Source organism: Lagopus leucura, unplaced genomic scaffold (genome assembly GCF_019238085.1).
Source record: "Lagopus leucura isolate 7727_CA_CO unplaced genomic scaffold, USGS_WTPT01 Super-Scaffold_100157, whole genome shotgun sequence".
NCBI lineage: Eukaryota > Metazoa > Chordata > Aves > Galliformes > Phasianidae > Lagopus > Lagopus leucura.
This window is the reverse complement of record NW_024962334.1, coordinates 29,320,578-29,347,681: the sequence shown is the minus strand read 5'-3', so window position 1 is coordinate 29,347,681 and position 27,104 is coordinate 29,320,578. Positions and strand designations below refer to the sequence as shown.

General features: G+C 37.7%; 1 protein-coding gene across 4 annotated transcripts in view; it reads left to right on the top strand.

Moving 5' to 3' along the window:
* Window positions 1-27,104, top strand: part of CDK14 (cyclin dependent kinase 14) — a 311,217-nt gene that overhangs the window by 117,527 nt on the left and 166,586 nt on the right. For all 4 annotated transcript variants that reach the window (XR_006181895.1, XM_042888949.1, XM_042888948.1 and 1 more), the window contains exons 6-7: window positions 4,389-4,483; window positions 18,664-18,726. Coding sequence is in view for 3 of the 4 variants with exons in the window: in XM_042888949.1 (XP_042744883.1) it covers window positions 4,389-4,483; window positions 18,664-18,726 (158 nt within the window). In the remaining variant the exon portion in view is untranslated. The remainder of the gene's footprint in view (window positions 1-4,388; window positions 4,484-18,663; window positions 18,727-27,104) is intronic.

The window sequence follows — 27,104 nt, the reverse complement described above, 5'->3', positions numbered from 1 at the left end:
ATCAGAGATTCTTTTATCTAGGGCCACTGTGGAGACTTTCACAAAGCGAGAACAGGATGATAGCCAGGAATTGCAAGAATGAACAAATTGTGATCAGATGATCCAAGCTCCGCAATTAATATTGAGGCTGACTGTGCTCCCTATATCAGAAGATACCATTTTTGATAGTGCTGCTAGTAAAATGTTCTTCCTATGTGAGGCCTGGGAGTTGATAACAGTAGTTACTTTTGTTGATAGTGAAAAGCAGCTTTGAAATGTGACATCATGAGCATGGAATAGACTTCTTCAGAGGACTGTTTGGATCCTGCTTGCTTTCCAAACCTTCCGGATGTAAGTCAGTGTAGGTCTGGCTATGTTAGTGGAGTGCCAGGCTTGAGCTGATGCTGTAAACCCTGCAGGGAGCAAGGCACTGATTTACTAATGCTGCTCATGTTTTGGGTAGGAGTTGGCTGCTGTCCATCTGGATTGACTTGCTCATGGAGGGAGCATACTTTAGAACCCAGCTCCTTTGGGAACAGCAAAAAGCTCCTTGACCACCACAAGCAATAAAGCAGATTGCCAGGAGTTCATAACAGATGAGAGCATCTCCTTGTCGGAGGAGAAATCTGTAATGGTTATTCAGGCAAATACAATGTGTTTCCTTTAGGTATGCAAATATGTTATTAGTCCTTGATGGATAAGTGCTGAGTGTCATTACTTTTAGTTCAAGTCCTGAACTTCTGTACAAGTCACTCAGATGATCATCTTGGACGTCATTAATTATTGAAGTATGACACTAATTTCTCTGCCCTGTTTTTTAATGCTAGAAATTGTTGTGAGAGAACGTGTAAACACATGTGACAGAAAAAGCACCTGTCCACTCAGGTGCATATGATATTTTGTCCAAAGTGTTTTAAAAAAGCATTTTATCATCATGTGCTACTGTGCTTCCTCAAAACTCTTTGGGGAAATGAATTAAAAATGCTGCCATCTGTTTATCTTATGTAGAATACAGAGGATGAAAAAAGAAAGCAGCATTGAAGCAGCGCTATACAATTTTGTTTTTAAGAATATGTACTAAGGATAAATGAGAATGTTTTTCCCACGCCTGATTTGTTGTAATCTTCTTCACCAACTTTTTGTCCTTTTATTTTAAAAGAAAACATCTTTGTGTGAGATCTGTGGGTGATAACCACTGGACTGAGTTGGCATTCGAAGACAATGTTTTGTTCACATGGTAACATCAGGCACAGGATCACCTGGTGTCTCATGGAGCTCCAGCAGCAGCTGCTTTGGTAGCTTCAAAGTTGAAGTCAAATTTGCCTCAGAGTGATGCTGATGAATTCCCCGGACTCTGCTTTTCGTTCTCTTGCACGTGACTTTCTGGGTTTTGTCTTTGAATAAGTGGAGTTCATCCAAAGTTCCATCCCCTTCAAGCAAAAAGGTGCTCAACTGAGTAGGTGTGTTGGTCATTTGTTCTCAAAGGGACTGTTTCTGAAAAAAGCACCCAAGTACCATCAGTTCACATTTCATTTTGTTTTTAAAGTGCTGTATGGAAAAAGAAACAGCTTTCCTACCTCAGACAGGTCTATTTTCTTTTTTTCTGTTTATTTTTATTTCTTTTTCTTTTTTGTTTTTCTTTTTCTTTTTCTGTGGTTTTTTTTTTTTTTTTTTTTTTTCTCATTATAGCAAGGTAACATTTCCACAAAGAACTGGTGATCCTATCAGTAATAGAATCACAGTACTGATAGGCAAACCCAAGGGTTAATTCTGTTGGGTGCACTTGATTTGTTGCAATTTAAATTGATAGTGCAATTTCCTCTTGCTTTCATGATGTAAAATTAGCTTAATTAAGATGATTTTACTTTCTGTGCCATATTATTTACTACATTTCAATTGGACCAGGGGAGAAGTCAACAATCTCAAGCTACAAGTGATTCTTTGTGGTTCTTGTAAAATACAGCGGATACTGAATACTGAGACTGTAAAAGGAGAGAATTGGATATTAGAAAAGATAAATAAGAGGGGGAGGGGACCAAAGAGGAAAGAATATTTGCAAAGACCTCAGGGTAAGCTGCTTTCAATGTACTGTTTAAGCTTTAATGACCCATATACAGATTTTAGTAACATAGTAATGGCCAACCAGAGGATTTAGAGGCCTCAAGTGATGGGCTGAACAGCAAAAGCTGACAGAGGTCATAAATACTATTATGGTTTGACAGAGGCTCTGCCAGGACATAGATTTTTTTATGTTCCCAATCTCTCTGCATGTGTGGCTATTTGGCAGTAGCACTGGGAAAAGCTCAATTACTGCAAGTGTTAGAAATATCTGATAGAACTACTCTTTTGGAATATTTGTTCTAATTGTCTGTTGTTTGTGTCTTTCTCTCTTTCAGTAGCATTTTTTCACTGTTTCCTTTGAAAATTTACTCCAAGAAAATCTCCTGTGAAAAATTGTACATGGCTTTTCCTTTCAGAAGAAGAAAACTTCCACTCTATTTGTGCAATGCTAATCGGGACTAGAGATGCATTGATCAAGTGCTTAGTAATCGTAATAGCGAATTTACTGCTCAGTAGCATCGTATTCAGGGCACAGGACTCTCTGTGCCATGAGCTGTTTTGCACAAGCTGAATCAGCTCACTGGAGGCATCGTTTCTCACCTCCTCACTCAAGATGGAGTGCTGCCACATTCCTGGTTATAGAGCTTACTTGCAGGTTCAGGAATAGGCTACCTGTGGACTTGCTTTGAAGCTGTTGTATGCTTTTTTCCCCTTTACTAAGATCTGGGGTTTTGCTGCTGAGGATACTTGTAGGACAGCATTGATCCTTCCAAATGCTGTGTTGCTATTGTGTTTCTTCCTTGAATGGCATCAGCTTGTTGGATCTCTTAAAGACCATTATGAGCTGTGATTTGTACATACCCCAATATAGAGCCAGATAACCCCTGGAGTTACCTCAGTCTAATGGAGAACTTTCGATAGGAGAGCAAAGGATAATTGTGTTGTGGGAGCTCCTTAACTTCCATTTTACACAGCAGTGGAGAGGGATGCATGCTGGCTTAGAAATTGACAGTGTCATTTGGTGATTTGTTATTTTCTATGACTATGAAGGATGAGAGAAAGAAGTTCCCTGTTATTCACTACTGAACTATGCCACTCATTTGCATGTCTTTGTATCTATTATTTACTTTGTTGTAGTGACTGATAGGCCTGTTCAGATGAATGCATGAGGTGACAAAACAGCATGACTTTGGTAACAACGCATGGCTTGTCAGCACATATTGCTGAAATATGCCATACTTGTGGAATATTTAGTATGTATTATGGTATAAACATAAAATATGCATTCTGAAGGAAGATAAATTTAGTGAGGGCGATCACCTAGAAGTTCACCAAATCTTTATTTGTCACTAGTCTGGAAACATGAACTGGTTCTGTTAAAGAAAAAGTATATGGTGACAACACCATTTTTCTATTCTCATTTCTTTGGGTAAGTTAAAGGGCAATTACAGCTTAAAATATCATTCATATGAGAGATTTAGAATTTGGTTGGAAATTTGTTGCGTTGGAACGTTGAAGAAAAAAACACATGAAACCCTCCCAGGCTCAGACAAAAATGTGTTCTTTTGAAGCAAAACTTGGTGTTTAATCAGGATCACAGAATCATAGGGGTTGGAGGGGACCTCTGGAGATCATCAAGCCCAACCCACTGCTAAAGCAGGTTCCCTACAGCAGATCTAACAGAAAAGCATCCAGGTGGGTTTTCAGCATTTCCAGAGAAGATAATTCCACAACCACTCCGGGCACCCTGTTCCAGTGCTCTGTCACCCACAAAGTAAATATTTTTTTTCCTTAAGTTTAGATGAAAATCCCTGCATTTCAGTTTTTGCCTCTTGCCCCTTATCCTGTCCCTACTGCACACCACCAAAAAGAGGCTAGACCTATGCACTTGGCTCCTGCCCTTTAGATATTTATAAGCATTGGTAAGATCACCCTTCAATCTCTTCCAAGCTGAACAGTTCCAGTTTGCTCATCCTTTTCTCATGAGGGAGATGCTCCAGGCCCCTCATCATCTTACTGGACTCTCTCTAGAAATTCCCAGTCTACTCTCTCTAGAAGTTCCCTGACTCTCTCTAGAAGTTACTATCTCAAAATTAATGATTGATTCACCTGTAGGAGGCTGCTAAGCCTCCTCTAGCCGTCATGCTGCTGCGCCACACTGGATAGGAACACATGGTCTTCAGCTGCACTGAAGTCCATAGAGTTAAAGGATGCTGAAGTGCAACTCTTGGTTATCAGGTTGTGAAGTTCAAGATGTCAAATAATCATCCGAGTCACTAAAAAAAATAGGCCAGTCAAAGTGAAATATTGTGATTCTTTTTAAATAACATGTATGTTTTCCTTTTCAGCTTCTCTTTTGAAAGGACTGAAACATGCAAACATTGTGCTGCTTCATGACATCATTCACACAAAGGAGACTTTAACACTCGTTTTTGAATATGTGGTGAGTAGAGTTATTAACGTTCTCAATACATTTCAGAATGCATTGACTACTATGGAAAAGCTATTTGCTGTCAGTGATCCATGAATTGGGCCAAAATAACACTGTGCTTTCTTTAGAAGAGTGGAGATTAAAGGAGATGATGCTTTATAATGAAGTGTGCTGAAACAGAGGGCGGGGTGGGCTAGACCAGAGTCAGAGCTGGAGATGCGGCTTATAGGCTCTGTAAGGACTTTCCAAACCGGTTCAATATTTTGCTTCCTAGTTATGCTTGTAACTAGGAATGTTAGAGCATTTACTTGATTAATGTAATACAGTTAATTTTAAAGTAGATGAGGATAGTATAGGTAAGAAGAAAAACAAAATTCTTAACAGGTAGCTCCTTCATCAGAGGAGTGTGACAAATTTAAAAGGCTTTTGTTGTGACTGGCTTCTGTGTAATGTCTTGTTATAAACAATGTCAGTTAAAAAAAACAAAATCTGACACACAATTCAGAATTTCAGATTATTGTTATTTTTGCCATAGCTCATGGTTTAGCTACTAATTAAAACCTCAGTTTTCGCAGTATACAGTGTAACGATCTAATTGTGTTCAGAGAATTACTTTCCAAAGTCTTGGGCTTCAACTCCTAATTAATCGTTTCACTTTCCCTGAGACAAACATACGGTATTTATGCAGAAGTACTTCAGCATTTGGCTTTGGAATTATGCAATGTTCTATCACAATTAACCTCCCAGTTTTCACAGAAGGGTCCAACAACATGTAATTTAAAAGAAACAAATGAGTTTAGAGAAGGTTGAATTTTCAGCATAATATCTGTTATTGTGTTGCAGTCAGTAAGGCTTTGCATTTATAACACACAGTGATTACTCATTTAGTTTTAGAAATGGGAAATTGCCTACTTACTGTTACTATGTCCCTACTTAAGGCAGATGAGATTTTTTTTGTGTTTCTTGAAAGCATGCATGTCCACCATATAATGGCATAATCATTACATGATAGTCCACGACTTCTTGTTGGGAGAAGCTGATTACCCTGTCTATTTGCATAGAAATGCTACATTTTAATAATGAGGGTATTCATTTACAGGAGCCTACTGAGCAGTTGCATGTATTACATATGTTTTCCTCGTGTATGATGCAAATCTAATACTTTTTCTTAAAACGTGATTCCTCTGTCCCTAACTTATAAACTGTATTAGCATAGGAAAAGCTTTGGTATCTAATTTCATTTAACAGTCAGTGTAGAATTACTTGCAGACATGAACGCAAGTTCATACAGTTCTTTTTCTCTTTGGCTGTATTTAGCTATTTTAGTCAGAAATGGCTGAGAAATTAAGTATGTAGAATATTATTTTTATCCCTAAAATAGATGTTTTTGCATATAATACTAATACCAAATTTCTGGATTTTTCATGCAGTAGTAGTGTCTATAAACTCTAGCTCTCAACCACGTGTTATATCAGGTTGCCACCCTTAGTAAGCATGGGCACAGACTGAACCTCATGCAGCAGCAGTTCTTTTGAATTCACTTAGATATTTACTTTTAAACAGAGTGCTTTTGTGATCAAAAATGCTGGTGCTACACCTTTTTATTCCCTTGTGTTTGGTAGAAATCAAAACTGTGAGAGGATTTTGTTTGATAACAGTTTCAAGCAACTGATTCAAGTAGTATTTTATTATTATGCTATTTTGGCTGGTGGACAGAGTCTGGAAAGGTGATGCTGAGGAATAAGGGGAAGGGTGTCTTGTTCTCTCTAACCAGCCTATGGAATACATCTTAATCATGTTGTAGCTTACTCCGACTCTGTGAGATGACAGAACTGCTTTAAAAAGACTGTTTTCATTATTCTGTAGTGTGAAGTTATGGGCTGATCGGATAGATAATGCTTCATGCTTGAGGATATCTTAAACTGTGTGCATGATACAGTTCTAATTGCATGATCACTAAGACCTTTTTTCTTTTTTTGTTCATTCAGTGCACAGTATGAATGTGCAGAGACAAGAATTAAGGTTGCCCATTCAAATTTACCAATTTTGGCTGGTTAATTATGGAATCTAACTATATAATTGATGTTATTGAACTCCATGTCTGTAATGCTTCTTAAAACATCTGTACAGGGCTTAATATTACGTGTGATTTCTACAAAAATCAATAGAAATACTTATGCAATTAAAGCTACAGAGTGGTGGACATTTTTGAAGGGCAGGCTGAACAAACCTTGGAGGCTTGAGTTTGATTTACTTTGTAAAGGAACATCACAGAACTCATGCACTATTGTCGTTAATTACTATTGGCCATTTCAAATATAATAAAAATCTTTTGAATTAGATTTCATAATTAAATTTGGGATCAATGGTTACTAATCCAGCAAATGGAAACTTTGGGTTGATAGTTTGGTGACAGTTTCATTCGGGAATTAATACTGATGAAATGTCTGAGGTTATCGGAGGTGTTCAGTTTCAGCCTGGAAGAGTAGAATAAAACTTAATTTCATGTAGCACTTTTCAGAGCAAAATGCATTACAATAATAAGTTAAAAGCTGCAAGCAGAATATCCTCCGAAAGGAAACGTGGCAGTGATTAAATTCCCTGAGTACCTCTACCTAGAATTTTTCTTTTTTTGTGGAAGTTTGTTAGACAAGTGAACATGACAGAACTTTCTAACCTTGACAGTAACAGGAAGCAAGACAAATCAATCTTTAAAAATATATGTGACAGTTGTATGGCTGGGAAATTTCACGGTCCATACAATAAACATTTTGGTATTGTAAGGAATGCTACGTATTTCTGTGGAAGTTAAGAAAGGAGGCTTGCTCCTTTCAAATAAGAGAACTTAATTGAAAATAATTCAGTATAAGCAGTAGGGCATAATTTCTTTCTATGCTTTGGTAACTCTTCTATCAGCTCTATGTAATTACTGTTGGTCATTCAAGCATACTGAAAAGGAAGCTGAAAGGAACTGCTGCCTATGATGTGAGCAGTTGTAAGGATGAACTGTTCAAAACTTGAAGGATTGGTATTGTCTTTCATGTCTGAATGGAAAATGTTGTGTTGTTGTGTTGTTGTGTGGTTTCTTTGTTTGTTTGTTTGTTTTTTTGAAGTTAATTGTACTGATGTGTGCTAAATAGAACCTGAAAAAAAATGTGAAGTTTTGATACATTTTTCATATGCTGTTTAAAATCGTAATGGCTTCCAAATGAAAAAGGGATTTGCTGAAGGCTGTTCACATAAGTTTAGTTCCCCTTATCCCCAGGTTGTATGGCAAGTGGCACTGTTGTGGTCAATGTTGCCAAGGGAAATTAAGAATTTTACAGACAGGATCTCAGACCTTTTTACAGACATCTCTGAAGATGAGTACACATCTCTTTCTACCACAATTGTCAGTGGCTGATACTATTTGATTCCTGACTTTTTTATTTAAAAACAGTTGTGTTTAGCAGAAATTTCGATTCCTGAAAGGCAGTTCAAACCAATGATATTGCAACTGGCTTGTTAGAATGATAATGACGTCTTTAATGTTATGTGTAATTATGTAAGTATATTGTTATCCATAAATGAATTGGTAACTTGTCCTATTCCTGGCTTATAACAGTGAGCTTGTATAGCAATACTTTACATTATGCTTTCAGTATTCATGAACTAGATTTTAAATGAGAACAAATACATTTATAACTGGAAGTATGAGTAATGAGTAATATTATTTCTGCCTCAACAGTAAAAAAAAAAAAGCCTTCAGACTAATCTAGTAATGTAATTTAGAACCAAACACTTTCAATTACCTTGCCTATTTTAATCTTTCTGTATGCTTTTCCTTTTTAAAGATTACTTTATATTAAGGAAGAAAGCTTAATTCTCATTGCTTGATTACCACAACTAAAATAACTTGTTATGGGAGCGTCTTAATGAAGTAAACCAACTACATTTTCCTCCTATTTCCTGTAAGAAAAGATGCAAGTTTTTCATTTTAGTGTTGATTGAAAAATCTGCTATACACTCTTTATTGCAATTAAGTATCACAGAGTTGAAGTTCTGAGATCTGAGATTTTGATTTTGACATGGGATGTCTTAGAGAAGTGTTACGCAAGAGAATTGTCAACACTTACTATCTAAAAGGATTAAAAAAAATTTGCATTGAAAATGTCGAGTTTCTTATCTGTTAATAATGTGGATCAAAGCACATCATTGCTCTTCTGTTTAATTTATTAGTGAAACTATACTGAATCTATAGGTAGGATGGACTTGGTGGTATGTAAAAATAGTGTTGTGCAGAACATAGGAGAGAGCATGGAAAGCCTGTAGAGTCTCAGAGCTGCTTTAATTTCAGCTTAGCTACCCTATTTTGATGTGAGTGAAATGTTGGGCCATTTTCTTCCCTTTTGAGGTCAAGGTGTGTTGTCAAACCAGGGGGTTCTTGCAGTGATCTTTGTCCAGCTCAGGAAAGGAGCAGAGTTTTTGAGGACTCCCAGGCATGATAACAGTGAATTTGATAGTTTCCACTTTCCTTAACCATTCCCCTGTTTCTTAAACCCCTGCCTCGTTACCCAGGTTTGCCTCAAGTTGTACTATTTAAATTGCAGTCAATAAGACAACAGAATAAAGGAGCAAAGAGAAAGGGAATCCTGTACTTTTAAGAACAGGCTGACGGGGAATACTGCTCTTGGGAAAGCTTTGTTTTTCAATTTTTAATGAGCAAATTGGAGATGGGAAATGCTAATGTCCAAGTGTAAGTTGGAAATGCAAAGTCAGCCTCAGGAGACAGGGATTCAGAAGGGATTTGAGAAGGAAATTGCTTGCTGCTTTGGTGTCTAGTAGAGACTGCCAGGTTCTGGAATCAGCAGGGAAGAAGGAATGAAAAAATCTATTTTTAAATCTCAGCTATTCCTGCTAGGTGAAGGAGGCCTGGTGAGAGGCTCACACAAGCCTAGTGCGAGGAGAAACGTTACTCTGTTTTACTTTGAAGGTCTCACAAGTATACGCAGACCTCATCTGAAGATTAATCAAAACTGTCAGTCTAACAAACTGGGAGGTTTTGCCTAAGTATCTACTCTTTGTACCATTTACCAATGTTTTTTATAACCTTATAGTCAAATGTGTAGTTTTGCAATGTGCTTTCCAACATTTGGTTGTTCTTTTAGTTAAGTAGTAAGAAATGTATTCAATATAGAGTGTTAAAAAGCCTGGAACAACAAAAAAAGCGTAAGTAATACCAAAGTTGAGCAGATGAATGAAATGGTAGAAACAAGGAAGATATTCTATATAGGAAACAAGGAAGATATTCTATGTAATGTTCTACTCAGTACAGGTAATGCCACCAGCCTTGGATATACAAGCAAAATATAAATCAACTGGTGGATGCCCCATCCCTGGAGACTTTCAAGGTGAGGGCTGGATCAGGCCTTAGGCAACCTGATCTAGCTGTGCATGTCCCTGTTTATTGCTGAGGTCTAGATTACCTTTAAAGGTCCCTTCCAATTTTAAGAATTCTATGATTGTATAAATCAACTGGAAAGCTGAGGGGGAAAAAGCAACCATTCAGAATGAATGGCTTATGAGGAGAAGTCACAGTATGGCTGTTTGAGGGGTGAGGTGGAAGGATGAGATAGTTGAAAACCATTGAATAAGTCATAATGACAGAGACCTATTTCCATGTCAATGGTAAAGAGAATAAAAAAATCAAATAACCTAAGATTGTGGTAAGGAAGAGTGCGATTAAACTATAAAACTCTTTAATGATAAGGATAATAAAGCACTGAAAAAGATATTATGGAGTGATGGTTTCTCTATGACTGGCAATTTTAGTTTTAGGGGTTTTTTTTAATTGGTAATTTCTATGTAGGTCGCTTGAAAGTAATGCCTCCTATTTGTTTCCATGGAAACTACAACATTTAGAAAGAGCACAACAACACTATTTGATAGAGCAAATTCTCAGCTACGAAACACAGCTTTTCAACAGTGTCAATACCTTTAGCTGTGTATTTTTGATGGCAGTGAACAAAAGCTGCATCAGGAGGGGTGACCAACTGTCGCTGTTGTCATTACTGAAATGTACCACTCACTGCTTCACTGTGCTCACATCCACTGTTTGGTCTCCAGAAATATTCAGCAATGATGAATGTCAGTAGGTGCATTTTTTTCCGTGTGGAGGAATTCAGTGACATCTTTGCTTCATATGCACTTCCACAGCAGGTACCATTTTACCAGACTGCCCCTCTGCTGCCATCCGTCACACTGCAACAAAATGTAATGTAGTACTGGTGGGAAGGTTCAGCCTCTACTACCATATTACCAACATCCATCTCTGAAATTGTGGGACAACATCATAACATTGGAGGCATTACTTGAAGAATAGCCCTTGTATAAATACAGATCTCTGCTCAACTCTACCAAAAGTAATATTCGTCATCTTTTAATGTCAGTAATAAACTGGCTTTGTCGTGTTCCCTCTGAGGTGAAAACTGACAGTGTCTCAACTTAGAGACTGTCCAATCTAGTTAAACTATGTTCTCTTGCTCTTTGATAATGTGTGTTATAATTGCTGTTTAATTTCTCTAACAATGAAATACTCTGATTTACTTGGTGCAGATTAGGGGGAGAAGGCAAAAACAGTTGGAGAGTGATGACTGTAAATCTTAAAAATAGATTTTCACTTCTCAATTAGCATTATGCATCTTTGTACCATTTTAGTACTATTTGTAAAAAATGAAGATCTGAGACATTGTTGGAAACAGAAACTTGGGGTGAGCATTTCTGGCAAAGTAATTATATTTTTAAAAAACCTTGGAATCAGGATAAAGATATTAATAATTGCAGTTATCTTTATAAAATGGCTGTAGTTTTATGATATTAAAAAATAGTGTGTAATCAAGAATTTAGTTTGAATAATAGACAGATGCAACAATTGAAAGTAAAAACAGGTCTGATTGTTTATTCTTGTCTTACTGTTTTGAGTATAGAAGGTATAATCCATAGTAGCACTGTTATTCTTTTCACATCTTAGTCTGAACTGCAATTTTTCCCATAAAATTTTTATTAATTCTGTGATTATATATGGACAGTTGGGATTGGGAGGCATGGCTGAAAATAAACCACTCAGCCAATGTGGAGACAGGTCTGCCGGAGAATGCTGAAGCTTTTAGTGAAAGTGTTTGCACTGTTCTTTCCTGCTGTGAAGGTAGCAACTTCTTTGTAGCACAGCATACTACCGTAGCAGACTCATCTTGTGCTGTGCGTCCAGCCTACTATCGTGACCACACTTGTTTTTGTACCTGGTGTTCTGTTATGGCTGTTTGTGTCTCATCAGCACTCAGCTGTGTGTGGTCTGCTTTACATGGTCCTGGGGTGACCTCTGTCCCCGTCAGCTTGGGGCTGTCTGTCATACTCCAAGGAGAAGCTTTCTGTATCTTCAGAAGTGATGATGATGACTATTGTAATTGTGGAGTTAGTTGACATAGGGAGTATAAGTCAGTGCTGTGTGAAACCTAAAGATTAAGCAAATTAAAGAAAGAGTGCACACACTTATCTCTGCATGCGCATTGCAGGTTGCTCAGTTTGTAAAAGTTGTCCCAGCATGTTGACTTTGTGGACTGTAATTCCATCACAGTTTAAACAAGGTGATGATGTGCTGCTGCATTTTGGTCATAGTAAACAGAAATTCTTACTGATTTCTGAGATGTGATTTTTTTTTTTTTCCTTAAAATAATCAAGTTAAGTGTTTGCTGTCTCTTCAGCCTGCTTCATGTGGAAAGCAAGTTTGATACTGTTATTAAGGTGGGCACAGAATAAGAATAAAGAAGAGGCATCTGAAGAAAACTGAATTTTGCTAAAACCATTGTGGTTTGCTCGCCAACTCTTTGCAAGCAGTGTGTACTACCCATCTGAGTCTCAGACCAGGTTGTTCTGTATGCAGTGAGCAAAGACTTGGTATCAATAAATATATAATTGTGTAATACCACCCACACAACTGTGTTTTCCCTTTTTTCTCTGGGATTTTCAGGTAGGTTTGTTTATGTATCATGTACTCCCAAGCCTCCCAGCCTCCTTTTCTATATAGAAATGTTCGTGTATTTTCATATATTTGCCTTTATTGGCCATGTGACAGTGATCCAAGTCACTGGAAACATCTGTTAGCAAAACTGTTTTCATTAAAGATGTCTTGTTTTTGTTTTCTTTTTTATATTTTTTCTTGAATCCCTAATATAAGTCCTTCCCCCGCTACTTAAGCCAGCTGCTGCTATTGCCTTCTGCTGTTTTTCTGGAAGTTGCTCAGTTATGGCTATTAGGGCACTCTATGTGAGCATGGCTAACGCTGTGTGTTCTCATATGGGGAAAAGCCTGAATTGTAGAAAGTCACAGAAATATATGGAAATGAAGGTCTGCGACATTTTTGAAAACACCAGAAGTATTGAACTGTTGTGCAGTAATCTGCAGAACACTTTGGCTAGAGGATACATTCAATTTAAATGGAATTAACTTCTCTTTGTTCTGTTGTCACATCAAATATTACCACTGCCTGTGTTTTTATTGGTAAATTGCATTATCAGTTTGAGAATTTGTCGGTGACAAAAGGGGCAGTATTTTAGTCAGTGAAACTGCTAGGGCATGAATAATGTGTTCTCTCCTTTTAACAGAAAAGAATGGCTTGCAAACAGTCTTGCTGCCCAAGTGAAACAATACAATCTGTCTGCTGCATGATGTCATTGCCAGAAGCCAAATAGTGCAGTTTTTGTTTTAATGGAAGGGTTCTTTCACATTGCTGGTTTTACATGATGGGAATGTGGTTGGAAATGCTTCCTGTTCCGTTCACAAGCCCCGGGCTCTGCATGCATTTCAGCTTCAAAAATGACAGCTGAAACCAATTAGGCAGAATTATGGGACAGCTAAGTCACATGTAGATTTATCATCACAGAGGATGAGGAGGGAAAGAGAATGTATTGCATGGAAAATAGAAATGGCTAGTTTAATTAGAAGAGAATGACGGTCAAATTATTATGAAAAAGGGCAGTGGAAGTAGAGCCCATTTCATGTCATTGGCAGTGCCTTTAAAAGTAGACATCCTGCTATTTGTCTGAACACATTTTGTGTAAGTTAGCAGAGCCTCTGATTTCTGAGCAAGAGAGCTGAGCAAAATATTTGACATTCAAGTGAAGCACGGAGCATATCTGAGGACATTTGTAGGTTGTGGTTTACTCATTTATTCATAATTGGAATTCTTTCTTCAACGGGAGTCTGTATCGTCAACATTTGTCTCTTTTTTCCTTTTTTTTTTTTCCTGTTTACAGACTCTCTTTCTTCCAGAAATAAAATGCAATGTATGTAAACCTTGGTTCAGCTGTATAAATATCAGCCTGGGTCCTTTTCCCCTCAGCAGACAATTATACACAGTATGGTCACAAGCATACACATGCTTGTCTGCTAACCTAAAACAGAGCCTTACTGAACAGAAATGACCTGCAGACTTATACACTGCCATGAATCTACAGCAAAACTCGAATACATTTCTTCATGTGAACCGAAATACAAAATTTATTGGGAGAAAAATATTTGAAATTTATGGAGGTTGGAGTAGGTCAGAAGTAGGCATTGACTGATGTACTTCTACACAGAGTTTAGAAACAGAAGAATGGAAATAGCGTGCTGTAGTGGTAGTTTTCTATTCCTTCTCTTCTAGTCCCTAACTAGAATTCATGATGCCCATCCAGGGACGATCCTGGGACTTGCAGAGTTTTCTGGTGGAAGTCCAGTTACTTGCTATGTGCACTGAGGTAAGGGTTTGTGTTTTATATAGCTGAGAGAAGGTAGCACAAAGACTTGATGGAGCCTACCTCAAGGACATGCAGCTACATGTGCCGGAACCCCAAATTCAAATTGCATCTCTGGAGCAATGCTCTTCTGGTCTAATTTAGCAAAATACATCTGCTTGAAGAAATCTGATGCTAACAACATTGATCAGTTAATTTGCCTCAGAAAAATTTTCATTTGTACCTAAGAACTTTTTCTTTGAAGTTTCACTGCTCAGAAACTTCACTTTAGTCTTTCACAGCTCTTAATGATGTAGATTGCATCCACAGAGCCAGTGGAATTGCTTCTGTGGTAGGCATTGGTGGGAGGAGGTCGAATTACTTACTTAAACCATAACAGATTTTGCACAAAGTGTAGTGTTAAGTGGCAAAGTCAAATTCTTAAAATTAATGGGTACCAATAGAAGGATTGCCTGTGTGATCTCTTTTGGGCATCCTTGGAAGAGCCTATTGTGCAGATCTGCAGAGGAACGTGCAGTGGAGTTATGACCTGGTGTTTATTGCACTTCTCTCTCTCTCTCTCTTTTTTTTCTTTTTTTTTTTTTGTGATGCCACAGTGGAAATCCTCATCATAACCACAGTTTTTTGCTGTCATTGCAAGTTTGCATTACAGTTCAGAAATAGTAGACTTCTTCTATTCCGTATGAGATTCTGTCTCCCTTGCAAAGTGTCACATGCTCACCTGTAACAAAAGTCAGTCAAAAGAGAGAAGGCCAAATACTCTGAAAATTGAAAACCGAAGTGCTTTTATTGACTTCCCTAAATCAGTGCTCCTGCAGACTCTTTTCTCTGTGCTTCAATTCCCTACCTGATAAAAAGGAATAATGTCACATCTCCCGTGAATTGCTCTCAAAATCATTTATGTTTGTGAAGCATGTGAATAGCATAGCAATAAACAGGGCAGGAAAGCCCATGAGATTAATATTTCTGCCTTCATGTAGTAAATAAGTTGGAGACTGCAAGCTGTGTGAGAAAGGAACGGAGAAAAAAACAACCCACCACAAAACCAGAACAGCTGTTCTGTAATCAAATACTCCTAATTCTGCTCCATGAGTGTGTCTCATCCTGCAAGGAGGAAAGCATGCAGTCACATCAGGCATTTGTAAAGTTATCACAGTGTAAATTCATTGAGCAAACAAATGAAGGGTTGGATAAACACTATTAATCATGGAGTTTCCTTGCTTTTGAGTTCTTCACAATGGAAGCTTGATTTATCTCTGTTCAGTTCTATGTAGCTGAGATAAACAGATGACTGCTAACATGCTATTTGTACATATACCTGTGGGTAGGTTAGTGGAATTTTAAGAGCAGGAAAGATGAGATTTTTAATTTATCTGAAATATCAAATAATCTGTCAGCGTGGAATTACCTGTGGTAATTTGTCTGTGTTGAGGGCTTACAGTGCAACTGACGGAGCTGTTAGACGCTATAGCTCGAAGCAGAACTGGCCTAGCTAGATCAGCTAGGGATTGGAATGTGTGAGACAGGCATTGCCAATTACTGGGGAGTCCATAATGCATTCCTAGTGTATCCTGCTTACCTGTAAGGCATCCTCGCCTCGGAGATACTGGAGAGAGTCAAAGGTGTTTGGTTCATTTGTTTTCTTCTTTATTACCTCGTTTCAGCATAGTTTTGTGTTATAACAAATACATAATTCTGTCCTGAATTTTCTTTTAGAGAGTATGTTTAATTAGACCAGAGTGCTAGCCACAGCAAACCCTTACAGGTGGTGTGTCATGCTGTATCTGCAGCCACTGTTCCACTTGGCAAAGCGTGTTGCCTTCTGACTTGAAATATAGTGAGAGAGGAAAAGTATAGTCTTCTATATGGTGTCACAGGTACACAGGGAATGCCATTAGAAAAGTACTTTTGCCCAGTTTTCTCTGTTTCTTTTTCTCATGCTTTCCTGAATGTTGCATTCGTGGCTTCATCTGCACTGCCAGCCGAGCACACAAGCACTGGAGCAGGCACTTGCCTGCCGAGAGAAAAAGGTTTAGAAGTAGCTCTCTGCTGTGCTGTCAGCTTTCCTGGCTGTACTATTTAATTCAATGCATTGAGCCCTTACCTTGGGAAAAGAATAGCAGCTGATGTTGTGTTGTCCCACTATCTTCTTTTTTTTAAGCGAGGAGCAACTTAATATAATTTTATGAGCTTCTTTCCTGGTTGGTTACATAGTGTTTCGTTGCTTTTATCAAAAAGATTAACTTATTCTCAAGAGAAGTTCTTGAAAGATTTAACACAAAATACTTTGCATTCCTGTTTACAGTATGAATGAAGATCTAGAGGTTTCTCTATGTATGTAGCTTGTGAGAAGGGGAAAAATAGATGCCAAAAGGCTGCTGCAGTTGCTGCTCACTGACTGTTAGTTTTCAAGGATTCTCTAGAAGTTGTTGCATGTATGAAATTTGCAATAGATACCAGTAATCAGTTTTTGCAGGAAAACTACTGATGCAAGTTATACATGTTACTGATGCTGGTTGTTCTGGTCCTTGGGATAGGAAGAAGTAAGCAGTGAATGACGCATAACACAAATCGTAGTTTTGTGTTTGTGTTTGGTCATAGTTGATGATGCATGGAGGAAAAGTATCCAGATGGTAACTGAAATGTAAGTGGAAAAAAATGGGTTTATTGTTGCAAATGTATTGGAAATAAAACAATTTGTGTAACTAGTGATGTGACTGAAGAGCAGGGTCTTAGAAAGCTCTTAGTTTTTTTTTGTTTGTTTGTTTGGTTTGTTTGTTTGTTTGTTTTTTAAATGACAGGGTTAACAGGTGACTTTCTTATTTTCCTTACTGTTGATAACAGTAACACAAAACAAAGTTGTCTGATGTGCTGATGAGTATTGAAGGGGGTGATATCTGGTCCATTTTGGCACAGCTTATTGATACAGTTGCAGAAAACTAAATGGGAACCGCTGTATGGACAGTAATATTCACTAACTTGGGTATGTTCTTTGGTTTCTTTGTAAGTGTGTTCACTAATTTTACAGTGGTAACTGTGAGCTGAAGTATGTATTGCTGCAGCTTGTGTTTTGGAGGAAGTTCTGTTCTGTGATACTTGTGGTGGTGCATCTGTTTGACTGTGAGATTTGCGTGGCTTGCTTTGGGACCCAAGCAGTGTCCTGCATTGAAGACATTTGCTATCTTGAAACCAAGGAAGAACAACCAAAAAAGGTGTGATAGTGCACATCACACCATTGCAACGTTTATTCCATGTGTGCATTGCATTGCCATCATTTTTGAAGATGATACGCAGTTGTGGTCAGCGTTGTTCTTGCATCATAGCAGATGTAAATTTCCCTATGTATCCATCTGACGATTCTCCAAAAGAGCACTATGCTGCACAGAGAAACTGCTTTAGTCTGTGGAAGGCAGTTTTTATCCAAAACTCTCACCTTCAGACTTCCCCTATTTATCTGGTCTGTACTGGATGCGAGGCAGGCATCACCAAGCAGCTTTTCAAGGAATGCTGGATGATTTTTACCAGATGTGCTCTGAAACCAGATGTAGAAGTCAGAGTGGTTATGGTGGTTATTCCACTGCATATTTTTGCTTAATTTTTTATATATTTTTGCTGTAATTCCAGAAGCTGAGTTGTGCAAACAAATCAGAGAAACAAAATGCCACTTCACTGAGAGTATGCTGCTGATTGGTAGGAAAGTGAGGGAATGAAAGAAAGGGAATTCAGAGAAAATAATGTTTTCATAGTAAAAATAATAAGTATCCATTAGTAAACAGTAAGCATTATACCAACAAATAGCATTAATCAATACACTGCTGGTCTCTTTATTTTCTAAAAGATTTTATGGTGTATTTGCAGGAAATATATGCAACTGCAAAGTGAAAGTGTAGTGTTTGAGTCTTCAGTGAGGAACTTTGCTAAAGCTTCTGTAATTAATAGCTGTACATGTGTATATGTATACCATGAGCTTGTTTTTGAGCTGAAAAGTATTATTAAATACTCTGACGTGCTATGCCTTTTAAACTTATTTTCTAAATCACTAAACCATTCTTAACCTAAAATTATATTTAGAAGGCAAAGTTTTAATGAATAGCATTTGAGGTTCTGCCTTAGTTTCTTCTTTTCCCCTGTATGTTAACTGCATGGTATTGACAGTGATGTGGTCATACAAACTATAAAATGATGCTGAAATTCAAATAATTCATTTACCATATGCAGGACATTGGAAACAAATTCAATTTACATTAATTGAATATTCATATCCGTCAGGTTAAGATTATTAAAAAAATAATAGCCTAAAGGTACGTGTGTGTGTGAAAAATCTCCTTATTTTCCATTTGTTCTCTCCACTCCGAAGTAGGATATTTATTATTGTAGTCATACAGATATTAATACACCTTTTTCCATCTCGCTTTCTTTTAGCACACTGATTTATGTCAGTACATGGACAAACACCCTGGAGGGCTTCATCCAGAAAATGTGAAGGTAAGAGTCAAAAACAGGACACGATTGACAAGTACAGTAATGATAAATGTATGTATAAATTCCTGCTTCTGTTGAAGCTAATTACTAGCTAAGGGGAAAATGATTGGCATTGGAAGTGTATATATATATACATGTACATACATATGCATACATATATGTACATATATAGTAAAGATATTTGAACTTTCCTCTAAAAAGAACTTCTGTAATCTCTAAAATTGATTCCAAGACAGAAGGCATGAGTAAATAGTGTTACAGTGTTGGTAATCCCTCTCTTCCATTCAAGGGTTTGCTCTTAGGACAAGACAATATGGCCATAAAACTCCTAAGTAAAAATGTTGTAGGTTCCAGAGAGGTACCTCAATGTAAGGTTATGGGGTCTGAGGGGACTGTAACAAGTTATTAGCTGATTGTACTGCTTTTTGTTTGAATATATAAAATCCTTTAGGCCCTTCATTCTGATTAGGCATTTTCGTAGCTGATCTCACTGTTTTTCTGTTCTAAGGTAGATATTAAGAATCATTGTGCAGCAAGTGGTGTTATTAGCAGGATTTACTGGATAAATAGACTGGGAGAGGCTTGATTCGGTTGCCTTCTGGGTATTAAGCCAAATTATTTTAGCATTAAAGGGAAGCCAGTCAGACAGGCAAAGGGTGTCTCGTGCATGTAGATCGCACAGATAGTTGTTACATTTGTCTTGCACTTTGACATCGTTCCCATTGTTGTTCTTTGGAAGTGCTTAAATCTTTTCTTTTCATGCTGAGACTTTTACTCGGTGTCTTGTTTCCCAAACAAAGAAATTGAGAAATTCATGGAAAAATAAGTATATTTTTTTCTGGAAAATTCAAAAGACCTGTTTGGTTTAAGGAAACAAAATATTTCAGATGAGGCAATAAATTATTTTTTGCAATAGCTGATCACTGTTATACATCAGACCATTATATAACATGGATTAATTTTCTGCCATCTTTTACTGAAAAGTGACATGTGCAGTATATTGAATTAAATGAAAATAACTGCTGTCAAAAAAGAAAATAAGTTCTTTCTTGTTCTACATATTTGGCCAAAATGAAATAAACAGATTTCCTTTTGAAAATAAGTGGTATGCATGCTGCAAGTTAGCATTCTTGTAACCTGTGACTGTCACTCAGACATTTTGGCAGGGTGGACAGGAAAGGTCTTTCAGGAGGCACTGCCTTTACAGTCCCTCTCTGAGTGCAGCCCTGGAATGTGGGCCGTGTGGAAGCTCTTCCTCACAGCTTTTGAGCTTCTTCACTGATGCGTTTCGGAAGTTTTATTTCACATGCTGAATGTGTTTCTTGATACAGTGACTTTGTGCTTCATCTCCCTATGTGGAAAGCTGAACGTTCTGCCCTGTGAGCTTTGGGATAAACTACAACTGGTTTTGAAAGTCCCTTATGCTGCTTCAAACTCATAGGAATACTGCAAGGCTGCAGCACTGGATCACCTAAGTCCTACTATGTAGCAGTCATTGTAGCTTTAATTGCTCCCCACTGTGAGGAGATTGGAATTCACATAATTCTACCTTTTCTTGACAATATCAGGGCCCAGTGAGCTTTTGTTGGAGGAGGACAGGCGTACATGGATAATTAGGCTTGCTAATGCATTACTCCTCTAAATCTTGAGTTACCTGTCTTCCGAAGCAGATTTATCGCAGAAACCATATATAAATGTTGAGGCAGGAGGAAGGCTTAGCAGGAAAGCTTTGCTATTTAGTTAGCTAGATGCCCTGGGGGCATTGCTAAGTGCTGGGTGAGTTGAGAAGGGAGCTGCAGCAGGAGAAGCTTTTTCCTCTCAAAGCTTGCTGCATATACTCCTTCAGCTGCCTTTACAATGTAGGAGCAGTGTTCAGCAACACTTTTCAGAGTTAATGGGAAATATTTCTTTAAGTAGCTAAGTCTGATGTACTGCTAGTTCCTTTTTTTTTTTTTTTTTTTTTTTTTTTTTTTTTAAATTAAATCCAAATGGATTATTAATAGAAAACAAACTGGAGAAAGAGGGAAAAAACATGGGGAAGTTGGAGCAGATGGAACTGTCCTTCTGCCATAAATGTCCTTTTGGACAATTACAATTACTTCTTCTTCTCTTAGACAATATTAATGAAGATTGATTGTTGGATCTATTAGCAGGCCAGCAGCGAAAGCTAGCCTTAATTTAAAGCAGTACTAAAACCTGGCATGGTGATTTGAGCTCCCACCATTCTAACACTGAATCAATCTGACTGGGGTTTCAGTGGATTCTTTACCTGTTCTGAATTGTGAGGCAAAGAAAACTGCTCAGCCAAATGCAAGGCTTTCTTCAGCAAGGAGGACAGGCTGTGCAGAGCAAGAAACTCAATCCCGAAGGCAAGCAATTCCCAGGCCACAGCCAGCCTGCAAATTATAAGCTGACATTGCTCTTTACTTGCAGAGGGATATGATGGTTACTGCATAATATCTTAATGCTTTGTTGCACAGTACTCAATTTGTTAATGTACATAATCACTACTCTGAGGCTTTGTCACCTATTTTGAATCTAGCTTCTGGACGCAGTTGTCCATCCAGAACTATAGCTGATATTCAAGGGTTGAACTGAGCTGTGTTAATTAGTCTTCTCTCCCTGCCAGCTCTTTCTTGCTACAGTTTCAGAATTTAGACATTATTTGTTCAGAATTGCTTGCTATGTGATCTCCAAATCCATTTTTAAAAACTTCCACTTGAGCAATTATATCCCAGAAGCAACAAATTAGTCTTGGCTCTCTGGGGCTAACCTGTGGGATTAAGCCATTGATGCTCTCCTTGTGTGACCAAAGGCCCCCTGCCTTTTAATTTTGTTCTGGAGGAAGCTACAGCCTACTAATGGATGTTTCTGTCTGGCTTGTTGCCATCTGTTATAAATACAAAACCAGGTAATCTTTCTTCTTCCAAAAATACTGTACATTAGTTCCTATAAATCAGAACTTTGTAGGAACGCAGAAGCAGAGCCATTATTTACTTATGTTTTGGTTTCTGTGGAACATATTAATCCTAATTACATTTCTGAGTTTTCACCATACTTACAAGCTAAAACAATGCCATTCCCTCAGGCTTACTTTTAGATGAAGAACTGTAAATAAAGCAAAATCCAAATTACTTTGATGGACATACATCCTGCTGTCCCCTTGGGTGTTGTGTTTGACATTGCCTTTCTTTGTGGTTTAGGATAGGATTTTTGCTGTCACTTAGATATCTTAAGTAAAGAATCAACAGAATATTACAAGTACATGGAAATATGAAGAAGAATGTCTGTCTGTATTCGTAGTTGTAAGAGTCTTGGGATAAGCGCAAGCAAACAAAAAATATTGTTTAGTTGTTTTTTTTAGCATTTTTAGTGATACGTACATATTCACATATAGTGATTTCAGAGTGTTGGAGGTTCAAGTCTTAAAAAAAAAAAAAAATCCGTTTTTAAACTCTTCAAAGAGTTTGTGTGTGAAATTTCAGTATCTAATATTGTTTTTAATGCACCCATTCCTGAGAAAGTTTAACCAAGAATCTTGCCATCCAGAAGGACCTAGACAAGCTTGATCAGCTGGCCCAGTAGAACCTCATGAGGTTTAACAAATCCCAGTGCAATGTCTTCCATCTGAGTCATGGCAACCCCACTGTCAGTACAAACTGGGGGATAAAAGGATAGAGCACAGCCCTGCCGAAAAGGACTTGGGAGTACTGGTGGATGGCAGCTGGACATGAGCCAGCACTGTGTTCTCGCAGCCCAGAAAGCCAACCATATCCTGGGCTGCATTAAAAGAAGTGTGGCCAGCAGTGTGAGGGAGTTGATCCTGCCCCTCTGCTCTGTGCTGTGAGACCTCACCTGAGTGCTGCTTCCATGTGTGGAGTCCTCAGTACAGGAGAGATGTGGACCTGTTGGAGGGAGATGTAGGCACATCGAGAGGAAGGCCATAAAAATGATCCAAGGGATGGAACACCTCCCCTGTGAGGACAGGCTGAGAAATGGGGCTGTGCAGCCTGCAGAAGAAAACACTCTGGGGAGACCTGAGAGCAGCCTTTTAGTATCTGAAGGGGAACTGTAAGAAAGAAGAGGACAGGCTCTTTAACAGGGTCTGTTGTGATAGGAGAGGGCAAATTATTTAAAATTAAAAGGGAGGAGATTATGCTTGGATAAAAAGAAAATGTTTTCATGATAAAGGTGGTGAAGCACTGGCACAAGGTTGCCTGTAAAGGTGCTGGATGTCCCTGGATGTTCTTAGAGATGTTCATAGTCAAACTGAATTAGGCTCTGAGCAACCTGATCTAGCTGTAGGTGTCCCTGTTCATTGTGTGGGAGTTGGAAGTAGATGACCTTTAAAAGTCCCTTCCAACTCAAACGATTCATGATTTTATAATCTTGCTTACTTAAGTGTGCTGGATGCCTGCAACATCTTTATTAGCTAGAAGGGAAATCAGCAGAAAAGAGTGATTTCAATCTATAAATTCTCCAAAGACTGTTACTTCCAAATGTACAATTGTATACAACTTTGGTAGGTAACAAGCTTGCGTATCTACTGTTTTTTTATAACTATATGTGAATATACTGTGGATGGTATTACAACCAGAGATGAGGAAAGAAAAAAGCTAATCATGAAATAAGTTCTTGTTTAATAGGCACAGTCTTATCTTTTTTCTCTGGTTTTGAAGATGTCTTTTTCAGTTTTTCCAAAACTGAAGGCAGGCAAATATCCTAAGTATAAGCCCCCAAGTATAAGTTATGCCCTTTCTGCATCTACTGGAAGGTTCTGATGCAGCCTGGGTGGAGCATAGAAGTGTGTGCTGTGTGGAGCTACCAAGATTCAAAATGTGACTGTGGCAGACTGAGAAACAGGACTTATTCCTGACTTCTTACAATTCACGCTTCTTGGACTCTTGAAATATCTGGATTTCTTTTTACAGCATAAGCTCAGATGATCACGGTAGGGAACTGAGTCTGCAAATTCCTTTTTGTGTTGAGCTACATTTTGATTTGTGCCTCTTTTGGTCTGGTACAGGGCTACCGCCCCACCATTTTGATGTATCTTTTTGGTTCTCCCAAATCTTTGTTTGCAGCTGTCTACAGGCAATTCTTGTTTTGTAAACTTACAATTTAATTTTTAAATATCTACTTTTGGCACTCCAGCACATCCCATGGAAATGTATCACACTGCTAAAACTGTTCTTAACCTTCCTTTTACCTTTGAAATAATAGAGCTATTTAACTGCATTTTTTACTCCATATTATTGCATTCCCAGTCGCATTTTATTTTTATCTGTACTTAAAATCATTTTTCCATTTTGATTCATTTATTTTATAGCTGAGTTCATTTTCTCTAAAATTCCTATTATTCCTATTATTGGTGGAACAAGTGGAGCACAGGTTCACATCTGTCATGCCTGCACTGCCTCTTTGTATTCCTTCCCTTAAAATAAATGAAAGCTGGTTTGCTTCTTAATTAGTGATGCTGCATTGAAATAGCTGTAGTCTTTTGAGAAAAGCAAAAAGAGTGGTTTTCTCTCTTTTTTTTTTCTCTGCTCACACTGTTGGAGGTAATATTGGTTTTTGTGAGCATATAAATTCAAAAGAAAAACATATCTGACAAAATAAAGTCACTTGCCTCTTACCCACTGTTCCTCAATCTGTGCAACACCAGCGTGAATGACAGTGTGCTTGTCAACCAGACAAAAACTGTCTCAATCTCTTAAAATCACTTGCTAAATCTTTTACTTCAGGCAACTTGGAAGGCTCCTATCATCTATTGTGACTATAGGGAGCAGGAGCTTCCAGTTTGTTCGTCTTCCATCTAATATTGCTGCTCTAATTTGTTCCTCTCCCTGGGCAGCTTTTCTGTTTCCAGGGCCAAAAAGCAATAAGGGAAATAAGCAGGCTACTGCTGATGAACTTTGCATGCAGGGAGCAAGAGTATTCAGCTTTCTCCCAGGAGTGCTTGACTTCAGCTCTTACCCTTCTCAATTCTGAGTCTTCCTTGCTCCCAGGAAGTGAGATGCAGCGAACTTCCATGTAAAAATGATGGACATTTTTTTTGAAACAAAAGCAAAATCTCAACCCCTATCTACAACCTTTAGAAAATACTGTATCACTCTAAGACTGAAGTCCTAAGTCAGAGAAAATTGTTGACTCTCGAGGTGGCATTATATATTTGGCAAAGTATGGGGTGGAATTCAGTACTGAGTTTCCAGGGACAACACTGTAATCTCTCGTACAAATATGTTCAAATTTCACACACACACACAAAGATATCTAGTTTCAGTATTACATCTTCTACCATAAAAAAAAAAAAGATGAATAAGATGAAAAGAAAGTAACGAATAGAAACTATTGAAACATTATCTAGTGCAATAACATTTTTCCATGCCAAGTGCTCAAGAAGTGATCAGTGCCGTAAGTTAACAAAAATGAAAAAAAAAACCTAAATCAAATATGCCAAAAATACTGGATTTATTAAACTAAGGTTTTATTACTGGCCTCCTAAACAAGATGAAATGCAGAGTGAATTGAACGGAGTGAATTCACATAACTGAAATACAGTTATGTGATGTTATCTGAAATCTCAGGCTTTCTTTGGCATTTGAGTCTTTTGCAGCACTCATTTATTTCTCTCCATACAGCAGCTCTATGAACATTGTCCTTAATTAATGATTGCAGTTTTTAGAGTAGAATCTGATCTTGACACTTGAATAATTTTGTCATTTAATGACTAATGTGAAAATTAATAATTCAAGTCAAAGTCATAGAGCAGTTATCTTATGTCTTCTGTAAACATAAATATTTATAAATAACCTGATTACTGTTGTAGAATAACCTGAAGCACAAAGGATAGGGAAGCATTTGGAATCTGGAAGGATAGATTAGGTAATTTATATCCAAGCTACACAAGGCTTACTGAGTTGGAAATGCATTTGCTGAATCTTTGGCAGTAGCAGAGCATTACATATTGGGTATTGCTAGTCAGAAACTCCTTTTGAGATTCGTAATACAGAAAACATACGTTTGTTAGTAAAGCACAGTATTTGAAAAGAATGATTATTTTTTTTTCTGGGTTTTGGTAGTGACCTCACTGTGGTGCTTCTGTTTCCTTTCCATCATATGATTGTGTTGTGATGCCCTCTGGGGGGCAGGGGGCGAGAATGTGTTGAAGCACATGGCCTGGCCTGTGTCTCTGTGGGACAAATGTGGGACTAAATGATGTTGGAGAAGATGTGACATGTGAGTTCCTTTCTGTAACTAGTGGTGTCTGATTGCCACAGACTTAGATACACAGGAACTGGACAATGAAACCATGATATTATATCTGGCTACAGTGAAATTTTGTATCTTGTTTCACCTATCTCATTAACTCACTGGAATCTGGTGAAAGCACCCTTTTTACTCTGAAATGAATGTCTATTATGGTGCTCCTTTTCATTTTAGTGGTCGTTACTGGAAGCAAAGCAAACAAATGTGATCCTTTTTAAATTTCTCTCCTGTATGCTGAAATTAGTGATGTTGCTGATGTAGAGCTGAATAAAAAATGTATTCTAACAGATATGCTAAGTAGGAAGCAAGGCTATTTAATGTGGTTGAGAAGTTGCTATTTTTCATTCCTCATCCACTGAACAAGCAGGTGTACAGCAGGCAGAATAATGTTATGGTAAATTAAGGTTGTCTTTTACACATGGCATTGAGAATTGATTATTTAAATTAGACTTTTTAGTTATCAGACGTTAAATATGGCACCAGCATTTCACTCAACTTTATGTCAGTCTTGTCATTTAAAGTAATGATTTGATAATATGCACAACTGTGAATAGTAAACACAGAATCTTTATCAGTGTGTTAAAATTCATGCTAGAAGAATGTAATTTTTACATTTACTACAGTGAGAAATATGTGCAAACCCCGAATCAAACTGAATGTATGCATATATAATGTTTTGTCTATATGTGCAATGTATGATGCACATGGTTCACATATGGCAAAAAAAAAAAAAAAAAAGAATATTGCAGGGCTGACGAAAACATTTTCCTGAGCATCTAAAATTGGTGAGAAACCAATTGCAACCCCAGCCTAGTTCAGCATGGGAATGAAAGGGAGAACAGGTGATTTATAGGGTTTTTTTTTTTTTTTTTGCTTTTGCCATTCAGGAGTAAGGATTTGGAATAATCTTCCACTTACTGAACATTAGTAGACTGTAACTGATTATAAGGGAGCGTCTTTATACTCAATTAAGCACACCTTTCTCATTGCATGGCTATAGTTGAACCCAGAGGGGAGGAAAAAATGATTAAAGGAACATCAAAGAGAATAGAAGTTAGCCAATTAACACTTTCCAGTCTCTTTCCCGTTCGGTTCTGCAGCCAGGAAGTGGA